Raw genomic sequence first — 12046 nt, forward strand, 5'->3', positions numbered from 1 at the left:
TTCTGAGACAGTGTCTCGCTCTGTCACCCAGGTTGGAGTGCAGTGGTGCGATCTTGGCTCACTGCAAGCTCCGCCTCCTGGGTTCACACCATTCTCCTGCCTCAGCCTCCTGAGTAGTTGGGACTACCAGGCGCCCACCACCACGCCCGGCTAATTTTTTTGTATTTTTAGTAGAGATGAGGTTTCACCTTGTTAGTCAGGATGGTCTCAATCTCCTGACCTCATGATCCACCCGCCTTGGTCTCCCAAAGTGCTGGGATTACAGGCGTGAGCCACCATACCTAGCTTGAACTGGATTTTGATGCTACTTTTTTTTTTTTTTGAGGCAGAGTTTCCCTCAGTTGCCCAGGCTAGAATGTAGTGACACAATATTAGCTTGCTGCAGCCTTGATCTCCTGGGTTAAGCAATCCTCCCACCGCAGCCTCCCAAATAGCTGGGACTACAAGTACACCCCACCATACCTGGCTAATTTTTTAAATTTTTAGTAGAGACCAGGTCTCACTGTGTTGTCCAGGCTGGTCTCGAACTCCTGAGCTCAAGTAATCCTCCCACTTCAGCTTCCCAAATTGCTGGGATTACAGGTGTGAGCCACCATACCTGGCTCTTTTGATGATACTTGATGCCTGATTTGGTGCATGGTGTGAAGGGAAGCCTGTAATCCAATTACCAAGGTGCCCGGCTGATTTTTTTTTTTTTAAGACAAAACATCAGGCCTCACAAAATCTGGAGCCTTCCCCACTATCAGCCTACAGGACCGTTAGCCTCAACTTTCAGGAGGGGATCAGAAATATTAGTTGGAGAAATAGTCAAATACTTAACTAACCAACACTGACTCAACATTGCTGGATGCACTAGCTTGTGCTAGTTGCTGATAAGAAATAACAGAGTTGACTGGGCACGGTGGCTCACGCCTGTAATCCCAGCACTTTGGGAGGCTGAGGCAGGCAGATCACGAGGTCAGGAGTTTGAGACCATCCTGGCCAATGTGGTGAAACCCCGTCTCTACTAAAAATACAAAAATTAGCCAGGCATGGTGGTGCGAGCCTGTAGTCCCAGCTACTCGGGAGGCTGAGACAGGAGAATCGCTTGAACCCAGGAGGCGGAGGTTGCAGTGAGCTGAGATCGCGCCATTGCCCTCCAGCCTAGATGACAGAGCGAGACTCTGTCTCAGGAGGGGAAAAAAAAAAAAGACCAGCCTAGACAACATGAGAAAACCATGTCTTTACAAAAAATACAAAAATTAGCCAGGTGTGGTGGCAACTGCCTGTAGTCCCAGCTACTCTGGAGGCTGAGGTGGGAGGAGGATTGCTTGAGCCTGGGAAGTTGAGGCCGCAGTGAGCTATGATTGCACCACTGCACTTCAGCCTGGGTAACAGAGAGAGAGTAAAACTATCTCAAAAAACAAAAAGGAAAAGAAAAAAAGAAATACCAGAGTTAATGAGTTCCTTTGCTTTCAGTTGGGGAGAAAAGACAACCATGTTTAAAATGACTTGGAGAAATTATAAAGCTACCTTAAGGCCGGGCGCAGTGGCTCACGCCTGTAATCCCAGCACTTTGGGAGGCTGAGGCGGGCAGATCACCTGAGGTTGGGAGTTCGAGACCAACCTGACCAACACGGAGAAACCCCGTTTACTAAAAATACAAAAATTAGTTGGGCATGGTGGCGCATGCCTGTAATCCCAGCTACTTGGGAGGCTGAGGCAGGAGAATCGCTTGAACCTGGAGGGGCGGAGGTTATGGTGAGCCGAGATTGTGCCATTGCACTGTAGCCTGGGTAACAAGAACGAAACTCTGTCTCAAAAAAAAAAAAAAAAAAAGCTACCTTAAGCTACTACAAAATTATTCTGGGCTACAAACTGAACACCTAAGTCCTGAAAGAATTAGTGCTGATAAGGGCAGATGAGGAACACTTGGAGAAAGTGAGGTCTAATTTGAAGCTAAAGTAAATGATGGTGAAGATGGAGTTGCAGGGCAGGGGGATATCTCTGCCCTGGCACAGAAAATAAAATTGAATAAAAATCGTGGTGATATTTTGTAGTCATCTACAGCAATTTATAGCTACAATATAAGTGATTTTTTTTTTCTTTTTTTTTTCTTTTTTTTTTTTTTTTTTAGACAGAGTCTCGCTCTGTTGCCTAGGCTTGAGTGCCGTGGTGTGATCTCAGTTCACTACAACTTCCACCCTCCGGGTTCAAGAGATTCTCCTGCCTCAGCCTCCTGAGTAGCTAGGATTACAGGCGTGTGCCACCACACCTGGCTAATTTTTTGTTTTGTTTTGAGACGGAGTCTCACTCTGTCGCCCAGGCTGGAATGCAGTGGTGCAATCTCGGCTCACTGCAACCTCCACCTCCCAGGTTCAAGCAGTTTTCTGCCTCAGCATCCCGAGTAGCTGGGATTACAGGTGCCCGCCACCACACACACCTGGCTAATATTTTGTATTTTTTTTTTTTTTTTAGTAGAGACAGGGTTTCACTATATTGGTCAGGCTGGTCTTGAACTCCTGACCTCGTGATCCTCCCGCCTTGGCTTCCCAAAGTGCTGGGATTACAGGTATGAGCCACCGCACCTGGCCATAAATGATATTTTTCGACTCTGAAAATAAGCTCTGGGGCCTATGCCCCAGGTCTAAATGAAATCAGACCATAGACCACTTTTCAAATTACTCATCTCTTTTGTTATATTTTCATATCTTTGAATTGGTTTTTTTGTTTTTTGTTTGTTTGTTTGACAGAGTCTCACTGTGTTGCCCAGGCTGGAGTGCAGTGGCATGTTCTCAGCTCACTGCAGCCTCTCCCTCCCAGGTTCAAGTGATTCTCCTGCCTCAGCCTCCCAAGTATCTGGGACTATAGGGGCCCACTACCACACCCGGCTAATTTTTTTAATTTTAATTTTTATTTTTTGAGACGCAGTCTTGCTCTGTCACCCAGGCTGGAGTGCAGTGGCGCAATCTTGGCTCACCGCAAGTTCCGCCTCCCAGGTTCACACCATTCTCCTGCCTCAGCCTCCCAAGTAGCTGGGACTACAGGCGCCCGCCACCACGCCCGGCTAATTTTCTTGTATTTTTAGTAGAAACGGGGTTTCACTGTGTTAGCCAGGATGGTCTTATTTCCTGACCTCGTGATCCGCCCACCTTGGCCTCCCAAAGTCCTGGGATTACAGGCTTCAGCCACCGCACCCAGCTTGAACTGGATTTTGATGATACTTTTTTTTTTTTTTTTTTTTTTTTTTAGGTGGAGTTTCCCTCATTTGCCCAGGCTAGAATGTACTGACACAATATTAGCTTGCTGCAGCCTTGATCTCCTGGGTTAAGCAATCCTCCCACCACAGCCTCCCAAATAGCTGGGACTACAAGTACACCCCACCATACCTGGCTAATTTTTTAAATTTTTAGTAGAGACCAGGTCTCACTATGTTGTCCAGGCTGGTCTCAAACTCCTGAGCTCAAGTAATCCTCCCACTTCAGCTTCCCAAATTGCTGGGATTACAGGTGTGAGCCACCATACCTGGCCCTTTTGATGATACTTGATGCCTGATTTGGTGCATGGTGTGAAGGGAAGGGAGAGGGAGTGAATGTAGGATCAGGTGGAGAATGTCAAAGATACTGTAGCTTATTTGCCCCTGGGGACAATTGTAGTTTTGAGGAAGACTTGAAGAAGGTAAGTGGAAACAGTGGAGAAGAAAGAAATTTAAAGTGGGGCATGAAACAGATCTTTTGGTTTATACACAGTCTCCTGGGAATGTACTCAACCAGCATCCTCTCTCCAGAGACTTTCCTCTGGGAGGGGGTGCCTAGGAAAGTCAGGTGTGGAGGATGCAAACTGTTCCCACTAAGGCACTGCTCTAGAAACCAGCTGGTTTCTCAAGGTACCCACATGACACAGCAGAACTAGAGTGTACTTTAATTCACTTTTCATGAAGCACCATCTGCATGCTGGTCACAGTGCTAGGTATTATGGAGAGATGACCAAGACATACCTGCTTTCCTTAGGAAGCTTATATATTTTAGTGCAGGAGGGCCTTTTTTTTTTTTTTTTTTTTAATGAGAAATACCAGCCTGGATATTCCATAGTCCAAAGAGCCACCTCTTCTGTCTCTCACAGTGACTCTTTAGGGATATCTTAAGAGCAGGTATATTTGTTTCCTGGGATATTCCCCTGAAAAGATTAGCAGAGTCTCCCACACATCATCAATCTCTCAGAGATAAATTTATCTAAATCCTTTTTTGTTTTTCAAAACAGCTTGGTTGAGGTATAATTTATAAACCATAAAATTCACCCATTACTCATGTATAATTCTATTATTTATTTATTCACTGAGACAGAGATCTTGCTCTGTTGCCCAGGCTGGAGTGCAGTGGCACAATCTCGGCTCACTACAACCTCCACCTCCCAGGTTCAAACGATTCTTCTGCCTCAGCCCCCTAGTAACTGGGATTATAGGCACCTGCCACCACGCCCAGCTAATTTTTGTATTTTTAGTAGAGATGGGGGTGTCTCCATGTTGGCCAAGCAGGTCTCGAACTCCTGACCTCAAGTGATTCACCCACCTTGGCCACCCAAAATGCTGGGATTACAGTTGTGAGCCACCATGCCCAGCCTATTTTTATTTTTACTTTTTTGGGACAGGGTCTCACTCTGTCACCCAGGGTAGAGTGCAGTGGTATGATCATGGCTCACTGCAACCTCCACCTCCCAGGCTCAGATCTGCCAGCCACAGCCTTCCGAGTAGCTGGGACTACAGGCATGCGCCACCACACTCGGCTAATTTTTGTATTTTTTGTAGAGACAGGGTTTCACCATGTTGACCAGGCTGGTCTTGAACTCCTGGGTTCAAGTGGTCCTCCCACCTTGGCCTCCCAAAGTGGTGTGATTACAGGCGTGAGCCACCAAGCCTGGCCGATTCTATTATTTGTAAGTATATTTATAGAATTGTGCAACTATCATAACATTCTAGCTTAGGAACATTCCCATCACCCCAAAGAGTTTGAAAAAGTGTTGATTGGCAGGTAATCCCTGCTCCCACCTCCAGTCCTAGGCAATCACAGATCTGCTTGCTCTCTCTGTAAATTTGCCTTTCTGGACATTTCATGTACATAATATGTAGTTCTTTGCGCCTGGCTTCCTTCGTTTAGCATAATGTTTTCAAGGTTCATTCATGCTGTAGCAAATATCAGTAGCTTGTTCCTTTTTGTGGCTGAAAAGTACTCCATCTAAATTCTTTTTTTTTTTTAATACGGAGTCTCACTCTGTCAACCAGGCTGGAGTGAAGTGGCGCGATCTCTGCTCATGGCAACCTCTGCCTCCTGGGTTTAAGCAATTCTCCTGCCTCAGCCTCCCGAGTAGCTGGGATTATAGGCACGCACCACTACGCCCAGCTAATTTTTGTATTTTTAGTAGAGACAGGGTTTCACCATGTTGGTCAAGGTGGTCTTGAACTCCTGACCTCATGATCTGCCCACCTTGGCCTCCCAAAGTAGTGGGATTACAGGCATGAGTCAGCATGCCTGGCCCTAAATTCTTTTAGAAGTTGTTTATGTTTTGAGGCAGCACTGAACGGGATGCAGAAGTCCTGGTCCTTTGCTTGTCTCTGATTTGCTGAATGGCCTCTGACAAGTCCTTCCCTTGTCTGGGCATCTGTTTCTAGGTCTGTAATGTGAGAGGCCGAATCACATATAGTTTCTAATGTTTCTTCCAATTGTTTGTTTAAAATCTACTTTGTATTTTTCTTAGAGTGCCATTAAGTCCAATATTCTAGAATTTTATTTTATTATTATTTATTTGTGTATTTATTTATTTATTTTGAGACGGAGTCTTGCTCTGTCGCCCTGGCTGGAATGCAGTGGCTCACTGCAAGCTCTGCCTCCTGGGTTCATACCATTCTGCTGCCTCAGCCTCCCGAGTAGAGTAGCTGGGACTACAGGTGCTCACCACCACACCCGGCTAATTTTTTTTGTATTTTTAGTAGAGAGGGGTTTCACCGTGTTAGCTAGGATGGTCTCAATCTCCTGACCTTGTAATCCACCTGCCTTGGCCTCCCAAAGTGCTAGGATTACAGGCATGAGCCACCGCGCCTGGCCTATTCTAGAGTTTTAATGTCTCTAATCCTACATTTACCCTTTACCTGTTTGAAAACTTACACCATATCATTTATTGTCAAGGATGAGAATCTTCATTTTATTTATTTATTTATTTATTTATTTATTTATTTTATTTTTGAGACAGAGTCTCATTCTGTCACACAGGCTGGAGTGCAGTGGCACAGTCTCGGCTCACTGCAGCCTCCGTCTTCCAGGTTCAAGGGATTCTTCTACCTCAGCCTCCCAAGTAGCTGGGACTACAGGCGCACGCCACCATGGTCAGCTAATTTTTGTATTTTAGAAGAGACGGGGTTTCACCATATTGGCTAGGCCGGTCTTGAACTCCTGGCCTCAAGTGATCTGCCCGCCTCAGCCTCCCAAAGTGCTGGGGTTACAGGCATGAGCCACCACACCCAGCTGAGAATCTTCATTTTAAAAGGGTTGCCATTTAGCAAGGAAAGTAGATGCCTACTGAGAGCAAAAGGAGACTGAAGGGGTGAATGTCAGCCAGTCTGAATGAAGAAGGAACAAGTGAGAGAACTAAGAAAGAAGACAGCATGTGGTGGGCCACAGCAAGGGACAAAATGAGTCAGAGAAGAGTACTGAAGGTCAAAATCCAGGCCATCTGGCTACCCTGAGAGTAAGAGGGAAGGGATGCAGGGAGAGGGAGGCACCAGAGTGGGAAGAGATGCTGAGGGCTAGGACCCCCCTCCCTACTCTGTTCCCATAACCTCATTCATTCCCTCAACCCTCCTTCCCAATCCCTCTCAGGCTGCTTTGCTCCTTCAGTTCTGACCCCATTTCCTCAGGATCTTGTTCCCGGAGGAGCCAGTCCTGACATTTCAGACAGAGGCTGAGTAAAGGAGGTAGGTCGGAAAGAGACACAGTGTATCTGCGTCATCTTATTTTCTGTTTTATTATTTTGGAACTTGGAGGGGGGAGCAAAGACGTAAGCACTTATAATTTACTAGGAAGTTCAAAGACTGTCTTCCAGGTACCAAGGAATACCAAGACTTCTCTAGTCTGCTGAATAATTGCTACTGGGTATCATATTTTGAAGGGTAAAAATAGTGATTTGAAACTCCCATTCTTGTTGGTTATTGTGGCATAAATGGAGGCACAGGGTGGAATTCAAGGTGCCCTGGATGTAGGCCCAGCGAGGTCCTTCAGGAGTGGAAAGTTCCTCTCGATTCAGTAGCCAGCAGGGTAAGGCTTCCCTGCTGATCCTCTGATCTGCCAAAAGTCCCCACAGCCTTTTGCCTTTGGTAGTATCTTAGACTCTTGCAACTTTTAAGACTTGAAACCTCATAGGGACTGCTTGGGGAATGGCTATATCTCTGACTTACACCTGTAGGAAAAATAATGCCAATTCCTTGAGTCCTCATTTATTTCTGACATTTAGCTGTGGACATCCCAAGAGCATGCTGCAGTCATGGGCCTAAGCATTTGCTGTTGGAAACCCATAAAGCAAATAAGTCTCTTATAGATTAAAAAAAATTACTGATGCACTTAGTATCTTTAATCCTCTACTTTTTGTTGTTGTTGTTGTTAGACAGAGTCTTGCTCTGTTGCCCAGGCTGGAGCACAGTAGTGCGATCTTGGCTCACTGCAGCCTCCGCCTCCTGGGTTCAAGCAATTCTCTGCCTCAGCCTCCCTAGTAGCTGGGATTAAAGGTGCCTGCCACCATGCCCGGCTGATTTTTTGTATTTTTAGTAGAGACGGGGTTTCACCATCTTGGCCAGGCTGGTCTTGAACTCCTTACATGGTGACCCACCCGCCTCAGCCTCCCAAAGCGCTGGGATTACAGGCGTGAGCCACAACGCCCGGCCAATCCTCTACTTTTGATGTTTTTAAGTGTGATCCTCTGACCCAAAGTCTCTGAAAGCAGGAACCAGGTCATGTATCCCAAATGAACTAGCATCTAGCCCAGGGCCACTTCTGCATACAGGCTTCACGGCCTGCTGGCTTGTGAACTTCAGCACAGGGACAATGTCTCTGAACATTATTGTCATTCAGAGCTTAGTGCCTAGCTCAGTGTCTGGTACATAATGGTCATTTCAATAAACTTGTGATGAGCTAATTAATTAATGGCAATGATGTTGATAAGGATGACAGTAAGGGCAGTAGCAAAGTTTTGTTGCAAGTTAGATGCTTTGTAATGAATGCAAGGCATCTCCCCTTAGCAGCACACAGCCTCCCCAAAGCCAAGGCTTCTTTCATTGGAGGAAGCAGACAGGGGTTCATCTTCAGAGGTAGTCCTTATCCTCCCATCATGCCCATGCCAGGAGAAGCTATTAGTGATAGAGAAGAGAATAAGAGACAGCTGGTTGAGCATGATACCTAGTAAGGAGAGGACCAAATTCTTCTATGCATGCCTCCCTTGTCACTCCTCCAGCTAAGATCAACTTTAGTGTCTTGCCAGCAACTTATCAAGAAAGACCATGACTTTCTGGACTCAGAAGATCCATTTCTTCAGCTTTACCACCTCCACTGGCTCTTTTTCTACTGTCCAGGTTCTTAATTTCTGGTACCTTGGCTTTGGAATAAAGTTTAAACACAGTATCCATGGAACCATGCATATTACTCCTCTCTCTGAGGGAAGAAAGCATCTGTACAATAATGTGTCACCTTATTTTTAGAACAAGTCTGTGAGGTTGATGGAGCAGGGGTGATTCTGGCACAGAGAGAGGAAGCCACTTACCCAAAGTGTTTCAAGATCCTCATCCTAGGGCTTTACTTCTAAACACACATTGTCTGGCTCAGCTAATAAATACCACTCATCATCTCCTAAGACTGAGAATTTACATGTTGAGGGGTCCTAACATAGTATAAGTTGTCAGACAAGAAAAGCTTTCAAAAGACCAACTAGTCTACCTTTTGCCTCTCAGGCAGGACCAATGGTCTAGAAGTTGAGTGTTGGTTGGGAAAGCATTGAATCTGGAGTCAAAAGACCAAGGATGTAAGTCCTAGGTCTGCCATTTACTAAGATGATCTTGGGCAAGTCACCTAGCCTCTGTAGAACTTAACCTCCCGAAGAATGAGGACAATAATGTCTGCATTTTCTGCCTTACATGCCTATTGTGATAATTAAATGAGATAATGTATGTGAAAGCTATAAAACACTAGACAGATGTTAATTTTAGCATCTTAATCAGATTTGCATCTTTGGAGACTCTTTATGTAAGATATAAACAGTAATCCTGTGTTCTTTTTTTTTTTTTTTTTTTTTTTTGAGACGGAGTCTCGCTCTGTCGCCCAGGCCGGAGTGCAGTGGCCAGATCTCAGCTCACTACAAGTTCCGCCTCCCGGGTTCGCGCCATTCTCCTGCCTCAGCCTCCCGAGTAGCTGGGACTACAGGCGCCTGCCACCTCGCCCGGCTAGTTTTTTTTTGTATTTTTTAGTAGAGACGGGGTTTCACCGTGTTAACCAGGATGATCTCGATCTCCTGACCTCGTGATCCACCCATCTCGGCCTCCCAAAGTGCTGGGATTACAGGCTTGAGCCACCGCGCCCGGCCAATCCTGTGTTCTTAAGAAAATTTTACACTCATAGAGATCAGGAACTCAGCTCTGGAATCAGGCTACCTGGGTAACATTGGGCATGTTACTGTACTTCTCCCTGAAGTTTCAGTGAAGAGGAAATAATACCTATTTCACAAGTGTGATCTTGAGCATTAAATAAGATAAGGTATGCATGGTACTTAACATGTACCTAGCATGGAGAGAGGAATTCAATGAATATTCGTTGCTAGCATTACTGATTTTATTAATGAAGATGTGAGGCAGGGTGGTTCAATATGATTGATGTGTTAGAGATTTGAGCTAGAAATCAAAAGGACTCACTTCTTTGGACTTCTGTTTCACTACTTGCACCATGGTAAGAACCCACGTTTTTCCTTTTCCAGATTGTCATGAGGATTTTTAAAAAGTATATGAAGACTTTGAACTACTTGAAATTGAGGAACAATATAAATGCAAGATATCTTTTTTCAACTGAGTTAATTAAGCTTATAAAGACTGAGTTTTTAATCAGTTCATCAATTTTTGTTTATTACTGTCTTTGATTAGGTTGTCCTCTTCATGGAAAAGTAGTACAGCAATTCTTCAATCAATAAAACAGTTCAAATGTCAGATCTTGAGGTAAATCCTTCAAAACTGCAAAAGTACACTCTTTGCAAAGAAAACCTTTCTTCAGGATGTTCCATTGCCTTAATTCATTCAGTGTATGTAGGCTACTTTTAATATTCAACCCACTCTTGAATTTCCACTTTGGGTATTATCTACTTTCAATATTTAATCCCAGAATGACCTCGCCTTGCCTCACAGCAGGCTCCCAGATTACCTCTTTTTCTCTGATTAGTTAGTATGGCTTCAGGGAATATCTTCTTTTTAACATTAAACTGGGCAAAAACAGAAATAGAAAGAAAAATCTGTAGCAAGATCAAAAATAGAATTCACAGCTAAATATAAATCTGGAGGGAATTATTCAATTATTTGGATGGTCCCTAATCACAGACAATCCAGGGTTGATTGACTTTTGCTTTTTCCATATGTAGAACAAAATGATTAACAAATACCAAGAGTAATTTTTTTTTCTTTTGAAGCATAATGCTTTTTAATAGTATCTTAAATGTTATTTTCTTTCCCAAATCCCTTTATATATATTGCAGCATGTGCTTTTCACAACTGCGTGCATTCTCTTTGGGGACCTTCCACTCTCATTTTGACTTGTAGGTCAGAGAGCATTGATCTGGGAAGACCAGGATTTGTTAACGGAGTCACGGTGCAAACTTGGGCAAGTTTTTTAGTCGCTTTGTTCCTTTCACTCTGCTGAGCTAGACCTGGAGTGGACGACTCTGAAGGGAAATTCCCTGCTTCTTTTCAGAGTCCCAATTTAATTTACAGGCTAGCAATTGTTTTTTTAAGGTTGGATCAACACCAAGTAGGGACTTGGAAATGTGGAGAAAGACAGATGTGAGTGTCACATGAGGCAAGGTCGCCATTAAATGCACAAATATAATGCAAATCACATGCAAATAATATGCAAACCTTGCATTAATTTGTAGGCTCTTAGTTTGGAGGTTGTAAGTAGCACTGAGATCCTATAAGGATTTAAAACTAATGTTTTTTAGGTTAAATTAAATGTAATACTTTTTGAAGGTATCGCTTTCTGGGTGATTCAGGGACTCAACTGTTTAAAGTTTGACACTGCTCCCTACTCCCGCCCCCAAAAATTATTTCACTAGTGTTTGATTCCAACCTACACCCAGCGCCGCCCCCCCCAACTCTCCAGCTCAGCCTGACGTCACGTGACATTATATTTGCATACTACCTGGGACTGGGTGTGACGCTCCCCTATTCCGCGTCTTCTCATTGGTGGCGTTGGAGAACCAGCCCTCTTCTGTACAGGCCAATCAGCAGCTCCTGGGATGTTGGAAAGCCGAAGGGGGCGGTGTGAGGGTGGGGTCTTGGCTTGGATCGCTAGGCACATCGACCAATCGTCCTCGGAAAGGGAAGGCTAAGCCGTGGATTGGCTGGGGTGGAAGGTCTGGGTTTTCGCAGTCCAATGACAGCTCTAGGATGAGGGGGCCGGTCACCGCCCCGTAGAGCAGATAAGCAGCGGCAGCGGGGGTTGGGGGGCTGTGTGGGGCTCGCTGTGGGGCTGAGGCAGGCAGCCGGGCGGGCCATGGCAGGGGCCGCAGCGGGCGGCAGAGGCGGAGGTGCCTGGGGGCCGGGGCGCGGAGGGTCGGGGGGGCTCCGACGGGGCTGCTCTCCCCCAGCCCCCGCCGGCTCCCCCCGGGCTGGACTGCAGCCGCTCAGGGCCACGATCCCCTTCCAGCTGCAGCAGCCGCACCAGCGCCGGGACGGGGGTGGCCGTGCAGGTGAGCCGGGCCTGGAGCGGGTGCCGTGGGAGGAGCCGTTGGGGGAGGGGGGGCGCGTGACCGGGGGAAGGGGACGGGGAGAAGTGTG

The 12046-nt window shown here is 45.8% G+C and overlaps 1 protein-coding gene and 1 long non-coding RNA gene across 3 annotated transcripts in view; both read left to right on the forward strand.

Annotated features, from left to right (window-relative positions):
- The first annotated feature begins 5821 nt into the window (after positions 1-5821).
- On the forward strand, positions 5822-10112 carry LOC139359615 (uncharacterized). The gene is made up of 3 exons (XR_011615767.1): positions 5822-6717; positions 6849-6943; positions 9982-10112. It is a non-coding gene; the product is annotated as an uncharacterized lncRNA (long non-coding RNA).
- Positions 10113-11717: 1605 nt separating this feature from the next.
- The window catches only part of LOC105472355 (family with sequence similarity 117 member A), a 54351-nt gene continuing 54022 nt past the window's right edge, over positions 11718-12046 (forward strand). The window contains exon 1 of one of the 2 annotated variants that reach the window (XM_011725516.3): positions 11718-11958. In XM_011725516.3, coding sequence (XP_011723818.2) covers positions 11763-11958 — 196 coding nt within the window. In that variant the 5' untranslated portion in view covers positions 11718-11762. The remainder of the gene's footprint in view (positions 11959-12046) is intronic. The other variant, XM_011725513.3, reaches the window with a different exon arrangement.

This window comes from Macaca nemestrina, chromosome 17, assembly GCF_043159975.1.
Source record: "Macaca nemestrina isolate mMacNem1 chromosome 17, mMacNem.hap1, whole genome shotgun sequence".
Lineage (NCBI taxonomy): Eukaryota > Metazoa > Chordata > Mammalia > Primates > Cercopithecidae > Macaca > Macaca nemestrina.